General features: G+C 52.3%; 1 protein-coding gene and 1 pseudogene across 3 annotated transcripts in view; both read right to left on the reverse strand.

Moving 5' to 3' along the window:
* Positions 1-88: 88 nt before the first annotated feature.
* LOC112612239 lies at positions 89-2,368 on the reverse strand (annotated as a pseudogene). The gene has a single exon (XR_003116832.1). The product of XR_003116832.1 is annotated as a basic proline-rich protein-like (transcript).
* Positions 89-20,585, reverse strand: part of ELAVL3 (ELAV like RNA binding protein 3) — a 28,651-nt gene continuing 8,154 nt past the window's right edge. The window contains exons 2-7 of one of the 2 annotated variants that reach the window (XM_025366522.1): positions 15,172-15,391; positions 14,719-14,822; positions 7,635-7,788; positions 7,234-7,459; positions 5,960-5,998; positions 89-3,661 (exon numbers count right to left, since the gene is read on the reverse strand). In XM_025366522.1, coding sequence (XP_025222307.1) covers positions 3,331-3,661; positions 5,960-5,998; positions 7,234-7,459; positions 7,635-7,788; positions 14,719-14,822; positions 15,172-15,391 — 1,074 coding nt within the window. In that variant the 3' untranslated portion in view covers positions 89-3,330. Of the gene's footprint in view, positions 3,683-5,959; positions 5,999-7,233; positions 7,460-7,634; positions 7,789-14,718; positions 14,823-15,171; positions 15,392-20,585 lie in introns of both variants that reach the window. The other variant, XM_025366521.1, reaches the window with a different exon arrangement.

Here is a 20,585-nt window from a genome sequence, read left to right on the forward strand (position 1 = left end):
GGCCCAGAGAAGGACAGGGGCCTGGGTACCACCACACAGGATGCTCCTGCATGCTCCCCGCGCAGCTGTGCAGAGATGACCCAAGGCCTTAAGATTCTGAACTTTTATTTTCTGGCATGAAAAGTACAAATAATTAAACAATTCCATGTAAAAGTCTGTTACCGCGGCCAGGCCTGTGATCCCGGTAATAAATAGTCTAAACGCAACGCGAAATGTTCTTGTTGGGTTTTGGTTTTTTTTTTTGTCTTTTGTTTTGTCTTTTTTTTTTTTTTTTTTTTTTTTTTTTTTTTTTTTTTTTTTTTTTTACAGTTTTTTATCACCTCCAACATGGACTCTGTCGTGATTTGAAACCTTCCGAATAAATAACAGGATGAAGGGAGGGGTGGAGGGGCTGAGCCCCCTCCCCCCTGGCCTGGCCCCTGCCCCCCAGGGACGTGGAAGACCCGAGTCCCCCTCCCCTGGGAGCCCTGGCCTGGCCCCCTGCGGGGAGGTGCTGGCCTCCAGGGAGGGGGCCTGGCTGGGCTGAGTTTTGTGTTTTAGAAAAAGAAGTCCCCTCCCAGTCTTGGGGGCAGCAGGGGCCTAGGCCTCGGTGGGGGGGGTGTGTGGGGAGGTGCCCCCTCTCTGGAGCCTGGCCCCCCCCAGGGTGGGGGACAAACCCAGCCCTTATTGCTCGGACGCCCTGCTGCAAGCTTCCCACGCAGACATGCGTGTTCCCGAATGCAGAGGGCGGAGGGGAGAGAGCCCCAAGGGACAGCAGGGGAGAGGGGTCCCTGCCCTGCTGGAGGGGAGAGGGGAGAGGGCAGGGAGGACTTAAAACCACAAGAATAAATAGGTTTGTGTATCAAGAACAAGCTAGGGATTTCACCAGCTAAATAGGACTGAAAAAATTCTCAAGACAAGAGCAAAAAGAATCCCATGGATGACCTGGACGTCGCTGGCCGTGGGGACTGCCCCGCAGAGCACACGCCCCCACGTGCCACTCGGCTACCATTACTGTTATTAATAATTATTATTACTTTAATGATTCCACTTCCCCTTTTATAAATAAATTAGGCATAACCATGTCTCGGCAAAACTTAAAGAAACAAAGAGAACATTGTCGTTCCTTTGACTTGCAAACCGGATGAAGTAACAGAAATATACACGGATGTCCTTACAGGGCAACGAGGAGAATAAATAGTTAACATAGCAATAAGTTAAAACTACAAGAAGCTAAATTCAGCAAAAAAGTACAAGAAAGTTAACTGGTGCCAGTTTATGTCTTTTTTTTTTTTTTTCTTTTTTTTTTTAAATCTCTTCTGTGTGTTTTCTTTTTTTGTTGCTTTTTTTTTTCCTCTTCTGTTTGTGTTTTTTTGTCGCTTTTTTGATTTTTTTTCGTTTTTGTTCCTTGCAGCAGAAGCTCCACAGACGTTTAATAACAACACCGGGAGGGGTGGGGGAGAGAGAGCTGGACAGTCAGATGGGGGGCGCCATAGCCAGACACCAAACGTGGGGACACCGGGGGAAGGCAACTTAACTATAGCTATAAGTCGGGGTTTTGCAATTCTCAGTTCCGATGGGGCCACTGAGGCTGGTGGGGAGCGGTGCGAGGGCTCCCAGGGGCTCCGGCCTGTGGCTTCTGTTGGAATTTTCTTTTTTTTTTTTTTTTAAAGAAAGAAAACTAGGGCGATGCAATGTCCAGACAGAAGCCGGGGGCCGGGGCTCGAGATCGGGGGCTGTGTCCACTGCAATCTGGAAAGACGAAAAACCCAACAAACCGAAAGGGGGTAGGTAGGTGACAAGTGGACGGGAAAGGAGTGTGGGGCTGGGCCCTTGGGCCCGTCCACCCCACCCTGGGCCTGGCGGGGAGTGCCGGGGGCTTGCTGCTGGGTAGGCCCAGTCCTGGTGGGGGAGGCTCAGGACTGGGCCTCTCCCTCAGCTGCGTGGGTCAAGGCCTCGGCCCAGGGGGAGGCTGAGCCCCGGGGACAGGGGTGTCCTTTGGCCTCAAGTGTTGTGGGGGGGGGCTGCCTCCAGCCCACCGTGCGCCAAGGTGGAACGAGGTATCGTGTGTCTCAATGCATGTGCGCTGCGTGTGCACGCCTGTGTTCATGGGCGCCAAGGAGACCACTGGGGGTCCAGGAGAGATCTCTGCAGAGAACCTGGGGGCCAGGGCAAGGGGGCCAAGAGGGTGAGGGAGCGTCTGGGGCGGGGTCTGGGGTGGGACCTCCTGCCTGGGCCTATGGGATGCTGTGGGCATATGTCTGCGTGTTCCTGGGTGGTGTCTGTGTTTCTCTGTGTTCTCTGTGACCTGGTGTCCAAATTTGATGTCCAAATATCTATCGCTACATTCACGTGTGCACGTGGACAGGTGGATGGATTGTGCCCACATCTGTGGTCTGTGTCCACATGGACATAGCCCCAACTTCTGTCTCTTTCTGTTTATCCCTGTCCACGTGTCTGAGTTTGGCCAACCAGTCCCTTAACGTGTCTGGGGCATGTCGCTGTGTCTGTCTGCGTCTGTCCGTGCGTCCCCCTGGTGTGAGTGTCTGCGTGGTTATTTCTCTGTGTGGCCCCGTGGGCTGCCAGCCCCTAAGCCCTGCTCCCTGGACCCCTCCCCCCCACCCCTGCCCCAGTTGGTAAACATAGCCTGCCAAAATATTTTCTTTTTTTTTTTTTTGTCTTTTTTTGTGTTTTTTTTTTCAAGTTCAAGAATCCCCAGTAAAAATTCTCCACGAGGTCTTTTTCCCTTTTTACAAAAATAGAGTTTTTCTTCCCCTCCCACCCCCCCTTTTTTTTTTCATTTGTTTCTGCTTCCAGCCCCACTGCCTGCTCCCCGCATTCCACCAGGGGGCACTGGGCTGGGGGTGCCCACACCCCTCCTCACGGTTCGCTTTTTTGGGGATTTTTAAACCTGTTCCTCCTACCCCAGGCCCCACCTAGGTGCTGGGGAGGCCTGGGCAAGGGGGTCTGGGAGGGCACCCCCTGGAGCCCCGCAAGCCATCCCATCGGGGGTGGTCGAGGGTGGGGGTGGGGGCACATCTCTGCATTCTTTTTAGCCGGAAAAAAGAAACAAAAACCTTCACCATGAACCAAACCAAGACGAGAGAGTGAACAGCCCAGCCTGGGGTGGGGGCAGGAGGATGGGGCGGGGGATCCCCGGGCACCCCCCCATTCCCTGCAGACCCTCCCACCCCGGAGTGCTCACCCTGTGGCTTCCGCAGGGACGTGGGGCCCTCGCGTCGTCCGTGGGGCTGCCTGTGCTGTCTCTCTTGGGCCCCTTCTCTCTCTCTCTCTCTCTCTTTCTCTCTCTCTGCTGCCCGGGGAGGGGGTGGGAGGGCAGGCGGGGCGGGCTCACGCCTTGTGCTGTTTGCTGGTCTTGAAGGAGACCTGCAGCACGCGCTCGCCCAGGCGATAGCCGTTCAGGCTGGCGATGGCCATGGCCGCCTCGTCATAGTTGGTCATGGTCACGAAGCCGAACCCCTTGCATTTGTTGGTGGTGAAATCGCGGATGACCTTGACGTTGGTGACCGCCCCAAAGGGCCCGAACAGCTGCCACAGCACGCTCTCGTCCGCCTCCGGTGACAGGTTGTACACGAAGATGCACCAGCCAGCGCCTGCCGCGCCCCCCGACAGGCCCACGCCCGCCAGGCCGCTCATACCGTCGATGGCGATCGGCGAGAACCTGGCGATGAGCGACAGGGGACTACTTTGGGGGTCACGCGGGCTCTGCCCTGACCCCCCGCATGCTTCCGACCCCATTGTGACCCCTCACGCCTTTATGACCCCTGACTGCGCCGTGACCTTGGAACTGTGACCCCTGAATGCAATTGTTTTTTTTTTTAAGAGACAAGGTCTGGCTCTGTCACCCAGGCTGGAGTGCAGTGGTGCAATCATGGCTCACTGCAGCTTTGACCTCCTGGGCTCAAGCAATCCTCCCGCCTCAGACTCCTGAGTAGCTGGGACTACAGGCAGGCACCCTCACACCCAGCTAATTTTTTTATGATTTGTAGAGACACAGCCTCACTATGTTGCTTAGGCTGGTCTCGAACCCTCAGGCTCAAGCAATCCTCCTGCCTTGGCCTCCCGAGTAGCTGGGACTACAGGTGCACCACCATGCCCCACTATATATATATACACACACACACATATATACACATATATACACACACACACACACACACATATATATATATATATTTTTTTTTTTCCCCCGAGACGGAGTGTTGCTTTGTCACCCAGGCTGGAGTGCAGTGGCGCAATCTTGGCTCACTACAACTTCTACCTCCTGGGTTCAAGCGGTTCTCCTGCCTCAGCCTCCCTAGTAGCACGCGCCACCATGCCCAGCTAATTTTATATTTTTAGTAGAGACGAGGTTTCTCCATGTTGATCAGGCTGGTCTCGAACTCCCGACCTCAGGTGATCTGCCTGCCTCGGCCTCCCAAAGTGCTGGGATTACAGGCGTGAGCCACCGCGCCCGGCCATGCCCCGCTAACCTTTAAAATTTTTTGTAGAGGTGGGGTCTCGCTGCGTTAGCCAGGCTTGTCTCGAACTCCTGGGCTCAAGCAATCCTACTGCCTTGGAGTTCCAAAGTGCTGAGATTACAGGTGTGAGCCACTGCACCTGGCTTTCCTTTTCAAATCATGTATTTATTATCATCAACTCCATCTTCTCTGCAAGAGTTTGTTCCAGCCCCTGAACAACACCCAGTAAGCACTTGGGAGGTGTCTGTTGAATGAATTCATGAAAGGACAGAATTGGCTCCACCCACATTCCTCGCTGGCAATCTGGCCCTCCATTAAACCCCTCAGCTGGGAGAGGAGGACCCAAGGGCCTGAACCATTCAATCCTGACCACGAGGAACAAACTACTCTCTCCTTCTGGCCCTCTTTGCACAGGCTGCTCCCACTGCCACGAACTCCCTTTCCACTCTGCCTGTGTGTGGATGTTGCCTCAGATGCGAGGGGATCTCTGCTACTGGGTCTCCGTCACCCCTTCTTTTTTTCTGTTGAGACGGAGTCTTGCTCTGTCGCCCAGGCTGGAGTAAAGTGGCATGAGCTCGGCTCACTGCAACCTCTGCCTCCCGGGTTCAGGCAGTTCTCTGCCTCAGCCTCCCCACCACCACGCCTGGCTAAATTTTTGTATTTTTAGTAGAAACGGGGTTTCACCATCTTGGCCAGGCTGGTCTTGAACTCCTGACCTCGTGCTCCACCCACCTCGGCCTCCCAAAGTGCTGGGATTACAGGCAAGAGCCACCGCGCCCGGCCTCCGTTACCCTTTCTACTGCACAGCCCTCATCACTATTCATTTCTGTCTTCTCCCCTGCTAGACTGAGACTCAGATCTTCTTTTACATTTTTAAATTTTTTTTTTTTTTTTTTTTTTTTGAGATGGAGTTTTGCTCTTGTTGCCCAGGCTGGAGTGCAGTGGCGCGATTTCGGCTCACCGCAACCTCCTCCTTCCATGTTCAAGCGATTCTCCTGCTTCAGCCTCCTGAGTAGCTGGGATTACAGGCATGAGCCACCGTGCCCGGCCACATTTTTTAATTTTTGGAGACAAGGTCTCGCTCTGTCACCCAGGCTGGAGTGCAGTGGCACCATCACAGTTCACTGCAGCCTCCAACTCCTGGGCTCAAGCGATCCTCCCGCCTCAGCCTCCTGAGTAGCCTGAACTACAGGCATGTGCCACCACACCAGGCTAATCCTTAAAAAAAAAAAAACTGTAGAGAAGGATCTCACTATGTTGCCCAGGCTGGTCTCAAACTCCTGGCCTCAAGTGCTCCTTGCCCCTCAGCCTCTCAAAACACTGGGAGCACAGGCGAGAACCACCATGCCTGGCTTCGATGTCACGTCTCTCAATGGCCATGCTACTCCAAGACCCAGGCAAAAAAGACTAAGCCTGCAGCCCTCAGGATGAGCTGGGGAGGGGTGCATCAGGGGCATGGATGGTGAGGGGTGGGGACAGCGGGGCGGGGGCACTGTTACCTCTTGACGCCGTAGGCCATGTTGAGCAAATTGTCCAGCCTGTGGAGGCAGAGGTGGTGGTCAGAGGTGGCTTCCAGTCATGCCCCCCTGCTGTGACACCATCGGCCTGCCCTCCCCACCCCCACCCAACAAGCCTGCAGCAGAGCCCTGCCCCCGCCTGCCTGCTCCCTGCCCGCCCGGCTAGACACCGCCTGGCACGGAACCGTGGTCACTCAGGCACCGCCTCTCGCCTGCCCCGCCGCTGCCCAGCCTGCACTGCCCTCCTCATCCATCCTCCCCCTCCTGGCCGGCGTGTCCCCTCTGGGCCCAGGCGCTGGGATCCCTGGGGAAAGATAACCCCTAACAAAGGCAACAGTAACTACCATAGGCAACATTCTCGAAGCACTTGAAGGGGTGGGTAACTTGCCCCGACCACCCAGGGGCCCACAAGGGGCTTCCATTGTCTCCCCTTGGAGTGACTACGAGCTTGGACGTAGGTCCTGGGTTCGAGTCTCTGCTCTGTTTGGGCCGGGCAAACCCCAACACCTCTCTGTGCCTCAGAGTCCCCGTCCATAAAACAGGGACGACACAAGCTCTGTTCTCATCGGGTTGCAGAAAAATAAGGGTGTCTAGCACACAGCAAAGACTCATGAAATATTTGGTATTATTACAGATGGGGAAACTGAGGCACAGAGCGATACAGTCACGAACCTGAAAGAAAAAGGGGCCACCAGAGCTGGAACCCAGTCAGATGACGCCAAAATCTTTTTTCTTTTTTTTTTTCTGAGATGGAGTCTCACTCTGTCGCCCAGGCTGGAGTGCAGCAGCAGATCTCGGCTCACTGCAAGCTCCGCCTCCCGGGTTTACGCCATTCTCCTGCCTCAGCCTCCCGAGTAGCTGGGACTACAGGCGCCCGCCACCACGCCTGGCTAATTTTTTGTGTGTTTTTAGTAGAGATGGGGTTTCACCGTGTTAGCCAGGATGGTCTCGATCTCCTGACCTCGTGATCCACCCGCCTTGGCCTCCCAAAGTGCTGGGATTACAGGCTTGAGCCACCGCGCCCGGCCAATGCCAAAATCTTTAACACCAAGAATGCCAATCGTTGTGGCCAGCACACACTGAGTGCCTGCTGTATATGAGCGGCTGGCCTTGGCGCTTGACAGATAGGCGCCTTGGCCCCCATGTGTGCGCCCTCCTGGCATCCCTCCCCTGGCAGGAATGGGGTTCAGGCAGGGCACCTGCACGCTTGGGGGCACCCAGCCTGGGGCCGTCTGGGTGGGTGGCAGGGGGCTTACCGGAAACGCTGTGTCTGATGGTGTAGGGGGCCTGCGTAGCGCCGGGCAGACGACTGGTAGAGGTGGGTGAGCAGCGCCTGCCCCGTCTTCTGACTCGGGTTGTTCGCGAACTTGACTGTGATGGGCTCAGCTGCGCCCAGTGGCTTCTGCCCGTTCAGTCCTTTGATAGCCTCCTCAGCCTCAATCCTCTTGTCGAAGCGGATGAATCCCACACCCCGAGAGACACCTGCCAGGGGGTGGGAACGTCCATCACGACGACCCTGTCCCCCTCCTGTGTAACCCCACTCCTCCCTTCCCTGCTTCATGCCCTGACTCTCGGTCGGTTTCTCCACGTTGATCCCACCTGACTGCCTGCCTTTGCCCAGCACCCCCACCAGATGCACCCTCCCTGACTGCCTGACCTGTGACCTGGTCCACCAGGATGCGGGACGTGATGATGCGGCCGTACTGGGAGAAGAGCTGCTCCATCTCTTTCTGGCTCATGGTCTTGGGGAGCCCGCTGACGTACAGGTTAGCATCCCGGATGGATGCTGAACTGGGTCTGGCATAGGACACCTGGGTGAGGGGGTCAGACAGGCAGGGGTGAGGCAGAGACCCATTTCACAGATGGAGAGAGTGAGGCCACGTCTAAGCCATCACGGAGTTGGCGGAAGTGACCCATCCGTCACTCAACAAGTATCTCTAGAGTTGTCACCATGGGTGGGGCTGAGTCGGATATGGGAGAGGGGACACGGCAGTGGCTATAACAACTTGGCACTGCCTGTATAGAATGATGGGGACCTGCCACCTGGGGAGGACATGTCTCCCTGGGGTGACATGTGACCCCAAGGGGATCCTTGAATACCCAGTTCACATCACTATCACATGCTTGATAGTCCACTAACAAACATTGACTTTTTTTCTTTTTAAAGACAAGGTCTCACTTTTTAACCCAGGCTGGAATGCAATGGTGTGATCTCAGCTCACTGCAGCCTCGACCTCTTGGGCTCAAGCAAGCCTCCTGCCTAAGCCCCCCAAGTAGCTGAGACTACAGGCACCCACCACCACTCCTGGCCAGCTTTTTTCTTCTTTTTTTTCTTTTGAGATGGAGTTTTGCTCTGTCGCCCAGGCTGGAGTGCAGTGGCACCATCTCAGCTCACTGCAACCTCTGCCTCCCGGGTTCAAGCGATTCTCCTGATTCAGCCTTCTGAGTAGCTGAGATTACAGGCATTCACCACTATGCCCAGCTAATTTTTTTATTTTTTATTTTTATTTTTATTTTTGAGATGGAGTGTCGCTCTGTCACCAGGCTGGAGTGCAGTGGCGCGATCTCTACTCACTTTGCCTCCGCTTCCCGGGTTCAAGCAACTCTCCTGCCTCAGCCTCCGGGCTAGCTGGGACTACAGGCATGCCACCACCACGCCCAGCTATTTTTTTTTTTTTTTTTGTATTTTTAGTAGAGACGGGGTTTCACCTGCCACCATGTTGGCCAGGATGGTCTTGATCTCTTGACCTTGTGATCCGCTCATCTTGGCCTCCCAAAGTGCTGGGATTACAGGTGTGAGCCACCGTGCCTGGCCTAATTTTTGTAATTTTAGCAGAGATGGGGTCTCACCATGTTGGTCAGGCTGGTCTCGAACTCCTGACCTCATGATCTGCCTGCCTTGGCCTCCCAAAGTGCTGGGATTACAGGCGTGAGCCACCTCCCCCAGCCTCAGCTAATCTTCAAAAAAAATTTTTTTTTTTTTTTTTGTAGCGACATGATCTCACTGTGTTATCCAGCTCCACTGGGCCCCCCAGGGACATTCAGATCTTTAGTCATCAGCTCCATCCAATAACTCCCAAATGTCCTCAGTCTGCACCGCTGGTGGCACCTGCGTCCAGGTGCCCCACATGAGGGGGTCAAGGGCCCTTCACACACAGCATGGGTACTTCCAGCTCCCGCCCACCTCCCATCTGCCCCGACTCACTAATGTCAGCTCTGTCCTCCTAAGTGCTTGTGTCCCCAGGTTCAGATTATCCTCGACACCTGTTCTTCACACGCACATTCAACCCACTGTAAATCCTGTAGGCTCCACCTTCCTCCTTATCCAGAATCCACACACTTCACCCCACTGCCACTGTCCCACCCTGGCCCAGCCTCCACTACTGATCACCTGGACCAGCGTAGCAGTCTCCACGCTGGCCCTCCTGCTCCCATCCCCCACCGTCTGTTCCCCCTACAGCAGCCAGAGGGCGCCTGTGAATACCTGAGCCAGGTCACATCCCCCATCTGCTCAGTACTCTCTATGGCTCCCACCTTCCTCAGCAGGAAAGCCCAGGTCCTTTCCTCGGACCACAAAGCCCTGCACATTCTTCCCCATCACACCCTTACCCTCATCTCCCCCGACTTTCTGCCGCAGTTACTGTGTTCCAGCAACTTGAACTTACCCCATTTTTCACAAACACACCAGGCACGTCTCAGCCTCAGGGCCCTGGCATTGCGGGTTCTCTCTGCCTGGAACACTCTTCCCCCTCTTCTTTCTTTGGGTCTCAGTTGAAACATCCTCTCCTCTGTCCTCTCTCATCTAAATTTGTCCTCCCCTCACCACCCCTATTACTCTTTCTCAAAGCACTTCTCCCAACTAGGAATTAGACATATTTTAGCACTACTATCTGAATCACATTATTAATTAGAGTCCAACCCAACAATGAAATTCTCTGCAGGTGTTTAAAAAAATGGTGGGTCAGGTGCAGTGGCTCATGCCTATAATCCCAGTGCTCTGAAAGTTCAAGGCGGGAGGATCAAGGGAGCCCAGGAGTTTAAGACCAGCCTGGACAATGCAGCAAGACCCTCCCCCGCCCCTAACAATCTCCACAAAAAAAGAAAAAAAATTAGCTGGGTGTGGTGGCACACACCTGTGGTCGCAGCTACTCGGGAGGCTGAGGCTGGAGGATCACTTGAACCCAGGAGTTCAAGGCTGCAGTGAGCTATGATCACACCACTGCACTACAGCCTGGGCTACAGAGCAAGACCCTGTCTCTAAAAAAAAAAAAAGAAAAAATGGACATGTATATTTATTTCCCAGAGACGGTGGTGAGTGGCGAGTATGGTAAAATAGGGAACAGAAAAGTCTATTTACAAAGCAGGGAATATTGTGTGACCTTGTTTCATTGTATGTTTATCAATGTCCTGGAAGCATGGCCCAGAAGTCCACCTCTCAGATGCTCAGTGGGTGACCTGAGGACGAGGCTGGGGCGTGGTCATGAGCAATTCTCCCCCGTATCTATTTTTCCTCCCTCCCTCCTCCCTCCCTCCCTCCCTCCCTTCCTTTCTTCCTTCCTTCCTTCCTTCCTTCCTTCCTTCCTCCCTCCCTCCCTCCCTCCCTCCCTCCTTCTTTCCTCCCTCCCTCCCTCCTTCCCTTCCTTCCTTTCCTTCCTTTCCTCTTTCTTTTTCTTGTGAAGTGAGGTTTTTGTTTGTTTTGAGATAGGGTCTCGCTCTGTTGCCCAGGCTGAAGTACAGTGGTGCAATCATGGTTCACCGCAGCCTTGACCTCCCGGGCTCCAGCAATCCTCCCACCTCGGCCTCCCAAAGTGCTGGGACTACAGGTGTGAGCCTTCGTGCCCAGCCTCTATTTTCTATTTCTTCTAATTAACCTCTTGACAGATAGGGGTCATTGTCAAGGGTCTGGCTTTTGTTTGGGACAGTGAGTTGAGACAGTGAGTTGTGAGAGTGTATGCCTCCATTTGAAATAACTAACTAAAAAATGAACAAAACAGATAAAGTAGTTTGAGAGTGAATGGGGGGGCGGGGTTCTGATTAATGCAATTTTGTGCACCTGGCGTTCTCCAGAAAAAAAAAAGACAATCACATCAGCCGCTGTCATGTCCGTAATAGTGATTTTTAAAATGACAGCCATGGCGGGAATGGTGGCTCACATCTGTAACCCTAGCACTATCTGAGGCCGAGGTGGGCGGATTACTTGAAGTCAAGAGTTAGAGACCACCCTGGCCAACACGGTGAAATCCCATCTCTAGTAAAAATGCAAAAATTAGCCAGGCATGGTGACAGGCACCTGTAATCCCAGTTACTCAGGAGGCTGAAGCAGGAGAATCACTTGAACCCAAGACGTGGAGTCGCAGAGGGCTGGGATCGCTCCACTGTACTCCAGCCTGGGTAACAGAGCGAGATTCCATCTCAAAAAAAAAAAAAATTAAGAAATAAATCACGTCCATGCCGGGCGCGGTGGCTCACGCCTGTAATCCCAGCACTTTAGGAGGCTGAGGCGGGTGGATGACCTGAGGTTGGAATTTCGAGACCAGCCTGACCAACATGGTGAAACCCCGTGTCTACTAAAAAAAAAAAATACAAAAATTAGCGGTGCATGGTGGCCGGCGCCTGTAGTCCCAGCCACATGGGAGGCTGAGGCAGGAGAATTGCTTGAACCTGGGAGGTGGAGGTTGCAGTGAGCCGAGATCGCGCCACTGCACTCCAGCCTGGGCGACTGAGCGAGACGCCATCTCAAGAAGAAAGAAAAGAAAGGAAAGAAAGGAAAGAAAGGAAAGAAAGGAAAGGAAAGGAAGGAAGGAAGGAAGGAAGGAAGGAAGGAAGGAAGGAAGGAAGGAAGGAAGGAAGGAAGGATTTGATGGGTTTCTCTTCTTTTTTTCTCTCCCACGGGGCTAGGAGCTGTGAGGGTACTTGCTGATGAATCAGATTTGGGTTAAGGGATTAGATTTGGGGGTAAGATCCTGGATGGGTATTGGAGGTCCAGCACAATCTAAGACACGGAGGTTTTCACAGGCCCTTTCCCATCCTTCCATGACATGGGTTTCCCAAGGGCAAGAAGGGACCAAATTCCACCCACACCCCAACCTGGGATGGGGCCCGGCCCCTAGCACGCAGCTGGAGATATTTTGGGCAGCTGCCAGAGAGCCCAGGCCGGACTGACCACGCAACACCATCACACAGGCAAAAACACCCAGGGACAGACAGAAGGCCATGCAGTGCCGCCCCACTGCACAGCCTCAGAGATGAAACCAGCCAGAGGGTGACACAGGCCACTGTCACATTCTCAGCAACGTTCAGGAGGGAGTCTCAGAGATTACAGTGAAGGTCGTAGAACCACATACCCGTCACACCGCAGCACAAGCACACGGTGTCACGCCCAATCCCGCAGAGCAGGGCACAGGTAGACACACCCACACATCACTATGACACACAAACATCCTGCCAGAGCCAGACGCATCACTGAGGCCCCACCAGGTCACAGCCAGAGTCACAGTGTCACATGCACCTGTCAAATAATAAGCACCTCATCCTGGGCCGGGTGCAGTGGCTCACGCCTGTAATCCCAGCACTTTGGGAGGCTGAGGTGGGTGGCTCACGAGGTCAGGAGTTCAAGACCATCCTGACCAACATGGAGAAACCCCATCTCTACTAAAAATACAAAATTAGCCAGGTGTGGTGATGGGTGCCTGTAATCCCAGCTACTCAGGAGGCTGAGGCAGGAGAATAGCTTGAGCCTGGGAGGCAGAGGTTGCAGTGAGCCAAGATAGCGCCATTGCAATCCAGCCTGGGTGAGAGAGGGAGACTCTGTCTCAAAACAAAACAAAACAAAACAAAACAAAAACACCTTATCCTACAGACACATAGGGATCTACCCGAAGTCTTAAATACACAGATCCACTTGCCAGTGGCCACTCTATTTTTTTTTTTTTCTTTTTGAGACAGGGTCTTGCTCTGTTGCCCAGGTTGGAGTACAGTGATGCAAACATGACTCACTGTAGCCTCGGCCTCCTCAGCTTAAGTGATCCTCCCCGCTCAGCATCTCAGGTAGTTGGGACTACAGGTGCAAGATGCCACACCCAGCTAATTAAATTTTTTTTTTTTTTTTTAGGAACAAGGTTTTGTCATGTTGCCCAGGTTGGTCTCAAACTCTCGGGCTCAAGTGATCCTCCTGCCTCGGCCTCCCAAAGTGCTAGTATTACAGGTGTGGACCACTGCACCTGACCACAGCCACTCTCATAGACACTGTGTCCCACAACCATTGTGTCACAGCCAGAGCCACAGTGAGTCACGGGACACCTGGATCATAAACACTGTGTCTCATAGCTCAAGATGACACACACACACACACATATACACACACCACACATATACACACACATACACACACCACACATGTACACACACCACACACACACCACACACACATGCACACACACACACCACACACACACACCACACATATACACACACACCTACACACACCACACACACATACACGCACACCACACACACACATGCACACACATACACCACACACACCACACATATACACACACACGTACACACACCACACACATACACATACACCACACACACACATGCACACACATACACCACACACACATACACACACACCATACACACACACAACACACACCACACACACATACACCACACACACACACATACACCACACACACATACACACACCACACATCACACACATACACACACACCATACATGCACACCACACACACACATACACCACACACACACCATACATGCACACCACACACACATACACGACACACACACACCATACACACCACACACACACATACACGACACACACACCATACACACCACACACACACACATACACCACACACACACCACACACACGCGTACACACATACACATGCACACATACGCTCACACACATATACACATACACACACACGCAAGCAAATACTGCATCTCAATGTCACTGTGGTCTGGGGTCCTCATGCCCTGGGGCTTCTGGGTCTATTTGGCCATGAAGGGACCCATTGGGTGACAACTTCACTCCCCCACCCCAATCCCCACCCCCCCACATCAGGAAAGGGAAGAGATTCCTGCACCTCTGTTCTCATGTGGAACTGGGGGCCAGATGGGCCACCCCCCACCCTGGCTTCCTCCAGGGTCCAGGAGCAGATTTGCAGGGCGGAGCCCAAACACCCCTAGGCGAACCCAGAGAGGGGGGTTTCCATGACGATTCCTCCCCAGGGGACCTGGGCTTGTAGGGTCCCAGCTGCAGCTGCTGAGAAGGGAGGTTGTGGGGGAGGAGCGTTGCACAAAGATGGGGGATGGGCCGCCCCAATCCCGCCCTCCCAGACCCTAATTAGGCTCCAGATGGCAGATGGGCCCCCACCCCCATTTCCATGACAAAAGCAGGGAGGGGACTGCTCACGGGACCCTGGTCACTCTGCCCTACAGGGCCTGGCTGACTCCCTGAGCCTCTAGAGATCCTGGAGCCAGTACTGTCCCCATTGACAGGTGAGGAAACAGGTTTAGAGAGGGAAAGTCGTTGCCCCCACCCCAGCTGGGAAGCCTTGGAGGGGAGATTTGAGCCCCTCTGGGGATGAGTCCTGAAAGGCAGTGGACATGGATGTGTGGGGGCGGGCAGGTGGCAGTAGGGGGTTGGGGACAGTCAGTTGGGGTGGGCAGTCGTGGAGGGATTGGAGAAGGAGGCACCAACCTTGATGGTCTTCGTCTGTAATTTGAGGCCGTTGAGGGTGTTGATGGCTTTGTCTGCATCATTGGGGTCAGAATAGTTCACAAACCCGTAGCCAAGGCTCTGCCCTGTGGGCAGAACCAGAGTGATGACCTTCCCACCCAGCCTTGACACCTGCCAGTGTGCCCCCCAAACTCAGGCCTGAGAGACTGTCCCCTCCCCACCAAGATCCCATCTTCCTGTTTTCAGATGACACCTTCGATGCTAGAGTCCCACCTGCCTCCATCGCTCCTGAGACCTTCACCTAGGGGGCACACCCGTCTCCCCAGCAGACCTCACATCCCTAGACCACTTCCTGCCTCGATTACCCCCGAGACACCTCAGCAAGGGCCCCACCACCTGCCCCCATCACCTCTGTATTTCTGAGGCTACCACCTCTGCTCTCCCCCGCACCCCCGGCAACTCCAGCAGCCACACCTGTGATCTTGTCCCGAACCAACTTGCAGGACTCGATGTCGCCAATGCTGCCGAAGAGACTCTTGAATTCATCCTGGGTCATGTTCTGGGGCAGGTAGTTGACGATGAGGTTGGTCTTGCTGTCGTCAGTGGCTCCATTTGTACCAAGGAGTGGCCCGTTGGGCAGGGCCGGGCCGGCCGGGCCCCCCCCCACCTGAGACTCCATGGCCCCCAGTATCTGCTGGAGATAACAGGTTGCATCCGCTCACCGCCCAGTCCCCACACCAGGGACCTTCGGGAATGAGTGGCTAGGCAGTGATGAATTAGCTAGGTCTTATAGGGGCTTCATCATGGGAAGGGGTCACTTAATTATTCTAAGGATCGGAATAATGATGGGACTCCATATATTGGAATAAGCACCGAGGGAAACAAAAATCACCTGATGTCTTTTACTGCAAGAAATTCCTTATATAACTACTATATATGCAAACAGAGGCCTAAAATCAACCTGGGCATTTACAGAATAATAAACGCTTTCACACCGGAAATGCTTTCATGCCGGGCGCAGTGGCTCACACCGGTAATCCCAGCACTTTGGGAAGCCAAGAAGGGCAGATCACCTGAGGTCGGGAGTTCAAAACTGGCCTGACCAACGTGGAGAAACCCCGTCTCTACTAAAAATACAAAATTAGCCGGGCATGGTGGCGCACACCTGTAATCCCAGCTACTTGGAGGCTGAGGCAGGAGAATTGCTTGAACCCGGGAGGCGGAGGTTGCTGTGAGCCGAGATCACGCCATTGCACTCCAGCCTGGGCAACAAGAGTGAAATTCTGTCTCAAAAATAAAATAAAATAAATGCTTTCGCTCTCAGAAAAGTAAGTCTAACACTTTTAGTAGCTTTCTTTGTTGTTGTTATTGTTCCTTGTTGGTTGGCTGCTCTGTCACCCAGGCTGGAGTGCAGTGGTGCGATCTCGGCTTGCTGCAACCTCTGCCTCTTGGGTTCAAGCAATTCTCCTGCCTCAGCCTCCTGAGTAGCTGGGATTACAGGCACATGCCACGATGCACAGCTAATTTTTGTATTTGTAGTAGAAATGGGGTTTCCACATGTTGGCCGGGCTGGTTTCAAACTCCTGACCTCAGGTGATCCACCCACCTCCGCCTCCCAAAGTGCTGGGATTACAGGTGTGAACCACCGCGTCTGGCCCCATTTTTAGTAGCTTTTTTTTAAAAAAAGGGTCTTGCTCTGTCACCCAGGCTGGAGTGCAGTGATGCCATCAAGGCTCACTGCATCCTCGACCTTCCAGGCTCAAGCAATCCTCCCATCTCAGCCTCCCAAGTAGCTGGAACTATAGGTGCATGCCACCATGTCCGGTTAATCTTAAAATTATTTGTAGAGATGGGGTCTCGCTATGTGGCCCAGGCCAGTCTCAAACTCTTGGGCTCCAGTGATCCTCCCACCTTGGCCTCCCAAAGTGCTGGGATTACAGGTGTGAGCTACTATGCCTGGCCCTTTTAGTAGCGTTGAAGCCTCATAAGCCCTTCCCTAAACATATTTATTTCCCTCCTCCCACCAAAGGTAATTCCTATCCCAAATGTGCTAATTATGTCTTTTACTTCATGCACAAGATTCTTACTAGTCATTTACCTGCCTCCATCTCCCCTTGCCACCCCCAGTTTTCCCACTGAGCTATTTTGTTCTTTTGCTTTTATTGTATAACATAAAACACCTTCAAATAATGACAATTTTATTTTTTCATCTTCAGTCTATACCTGTTATCTATTTTTCTTGTCATTTTAGCGGCTACAGTGTGATAGTGGCTTCTTCACTCCTGATTTTTTTTTTTTTTTTTAAAGACAGAGTCTCCCTGTGTCACCCAGACTGGAGTGCAATGGCACCATCTTGGCTCACTGTAACCTCCGCCTCCCAGATTCAAGCGATTCTCCTGCCTCAGCCTTCCAAGTAGCTGGGACTACAGGTGCCCACCACTACGCCCGGCTAATTTTTTTGTATTTTTAGTAGAGATAGGGTTTCACTATGTTGGCCAGGCTGGCCATGCTGGTCTTGAACTCCTGACCTCGTGATCTGCCCGCCTCAGCCTCCCAAAGTACTGGGATTACAGGCGTGAGCCACCATGCCCGGCCCTTTATTCCTGATGTTAAGGGAGGTGCTTTAAACATTTTGCAGCTAAACATGATCTTTGCTATGGGTTTTTTTTCCAGATGGCCTTTACCGGGTTAAGAACATTTTGTTTTATTCCTAGATCCTAAGACTTTTTAAAAAAAGGATGTTGAATTTTGCTGACATTTTTTTACATCAATTGAAATCATTTTTTAGCTTTAATTAATTAATTAATTTTTGAGACAAGGTCTTGCTCTGTCGCCCAGGTTGAAGTGCAGTAGGGCAGTCTTGGTTCACTGCAACCTCTGCCTTCCAGGCTCAAGCAATCGTCCCACCTCAGCCTCCCCTGTACCTGGGGCTACAGGTATGTGCCTCCAAGCCTGGCTAATTTTTTTTTTTTTTTTCCTTTGTACTTTTAGTAGAGATGGGGTTTTGGCATATTGCCCAGGCTGGTCCAAAACTCCTGGGCTCAAGCAATCCTCCTGTTTTGGCTTCCCAAAGTGTTGGGATTACAGGCGTGAGACACCGCACACAGCCCATTTTTCAGCTTTAATACATTAATGTCATGAATTATGTTAATTGATTTTCTTTTTTTGGTTGGGGTGGGGGACGGAGTTTCACTCTTGTTGCCCAGGCTACAGCGCAATGGCGCAATCTCGGCTCACCACAACCTCCGCCTCCCAGATCCAAGCGATTTTCCGGCCTCAGCCTCCCAAGTAGCTAGGTTTACAGACATGGGCCACCACGCCTGGCTAATTTTGTATTTTTAGTAGAGGTGGGGTTTCTCCATGTTGGTCGGGCTGGTCTCGAATTCCTGACCTCAGGTGATCCACCCACCTCGAACTCCCAAAGTGCTGGGATTACAGGCATGAGCCACCGCGCCCAGCCATTAATTGATTTTCTAATATTAAACCAATCTTCATGGGATAAACCATACTTGGTCATGGATATTGTAGTTTTGTTTATATACATTGCTTGATTTAATTTGCTGAATTTTTTGGTGGTTTAGAATTTTTTACATATATGTTCAGGAGGATATGCTGTTTATTTAATTCACACAAAGACTCTAAAATGGTAGGAGCTGGTTGGGTACAGTGGCTCACATCTGTAATTCCAGCATTTTGGGAGGCCAAGATGGGCAGATTGCTTGAGCTCAGGAGCTGGAGACCAGCCTGAGAAACATGGCAAAACCCTGTCTCTACTAAAAATTTAAAAACTAGCTGAATGTGGTGGTGTGTGCCTGTAGTCCAAGACACTTGGGAGGCTGAGGTGGAAGGATCACCTGAGATCAGGAGGTCAAGGATGCAGTAAACCGTGATCACACCACTGCACTCCTGCCTGGGCGACAGAGTGAGACCCTGTCTCAAAAATAAATAAATAAAGTTGGGTGCGGTGGCTCAAGCCTGTAATCCCAGCAGTTTGGGAGGCTGAGGTGGGAGGATCACTGGAGGTCAGGAGTTCAAGACCAGCCTGGCCAACATGGTGAAATCCTGTCTCTACTAAAAATACAACAATTAGCCAGGTGTGGTGGCACACGCCTGTAATCCCAGCTACTTGGGAGGCTGAGGCACAAGAATTGCTTGAACCCAGGAAGCGGAGCCTGCAGTGAGCCAAGATCGTGCCATTGTACTCCAGGCTGGGTGACAGAGTGAGACTCCATCTAAAAATAATAGTAATAAATAAATAAATAAATAAGGCCAGGCGCGGTGGCTCACACCCATAATCTCAGCACTTTCGGAGGCCGAGGCAGGCAGATCACCTGGGGTCGGGAGTTCGAGACCAGCCTGACCAACATGGAGAAATCCCGTCTCTACTAAAAATACAAAAAAAAAAAAAAAAAATTAGCCGGGCATGGTAGCGCATGCCCGAAATCCCAGCTACTCAGGAGGCTGAGGAGAATCGCTTGAAACCTGGGAGGCAGAGGTTGCAGTGAGCCAAGATCCCACCATTGTACTCCAGCCTGGGCAACAAGAGCGAAACTCCATCTCAAAAAATAAAATAAAATAAATTAAAATAAAATAAAATAAAATAATTAATTAAATTAAATATTAAATGGTATAGGTTAATTTTGCTATGATGGATGGAGAATCTGAGGCTCAAAGATGTTAAGGAACGTGCTGAAGTCACATAGGTTATCTGCCGTGGCACTGGAAATGAAATGCAGACCCTCCGAATGTGAAGACCACTCTACAATTTTCTTTTCTTTTTTTAGAGACAGGGTCTTGCTCTGTTACCCAGGCTGGAGTGCAGTGGCATGATCGTAGTTCACTGCAGCCTTAAACTCCTGGGTTCAAGCATTCTTCCTGCCTCAGTATCCCAAGTAGCTAGGACTACAGGTGGGCGCCACCATGACTGGCTAAGTTTTAAACGATTTTTTGGGCTGGAGGCAGTGACTCATGCCTGTAATCCCAGCACTTTGGGAGGCTGAGGCGGGCGGATCATGAGGTCAGGAGTTCGAGACCAGCCTGACCCACATTGTGAAACCCCGTCTCTACTAAAAATACAAAAATTAGCTGGGCGTGGTGGCGCGTGCCTGTAATCCCAGCTACTCAGGAGGCTGAGGCAAGAGAATTGCTTGAACCCAGGAGGCGGAGTTTGCAGTGAGCCGAGATTGCGCCATTGCACTCCAGCCTGGGCGACAGAGCGAGACTCTGTCTCAAAAAAAAATAAATTTTCTTTTTTTTTGGTAGAGATGGGGTGTCACTATGTTGCCCAGGCTGGTCTCAAACTCATGGCCCCAAGTAATCCTCATGCCTCAGGCTCCCAAAGTGTTGGGATTACCGGCATGAGCCACTGAACCTGACCTAATTTTCTTACTGTAACAGTCAGCCAGGCTGATACCGGCTCTGACAACTCACTATGTGTCTTTGGATATGCCTGCTAGGGCCTCTGTTTCACTTTGCTGAAAATTCAAAACAACTGGCAAGAGCTCTACGAAGGGCTATGTAGAGGAGAATTTTAAAACCACTTCAGAGTTCAGCAGGAAACGGTGCTGGGATTTGACTGACCTTATCCGTCAGGGACATAAGAAAGTCAAGTAGCCAGCATTTCCTTACATCTTCTCCAGTGGCACAGTTGGCACATAGATTTGCCCTCACTTGAAAACCTGAACTGGGCCAGGCGTGGTGGGTCATAGCTATAATCCCAGCACTTTGGGAGGCTGAGGTGGGTGGATCATCTGAGGTCAGGAGTTTGAGACCAGCCTGGCCAACATAGCGAAACTGTCTCTACTAAAAATACAATGTCATCCCAGCTACTCAGGAAGCTGAGGCAGGAGAATTGCTTGAACCCAGGAGGCGGAGGTTGCAGTGAGCCA

The sequence above is a fragment of the Theropithecus gelada genome, chromosome 19, assembly GCF_003255815.1.
Source record: "Theropithecus gelada isolate Dixy chromosome 19, Tgel_1.0, whole genome shotgun sequence".
Classification (NCBI taxonomy): Eukaryota; Metazoa; Chordata; class Mammalia; order Primates; family Cercopithecidae; genus Theropithecus; species Theropithecus gelada.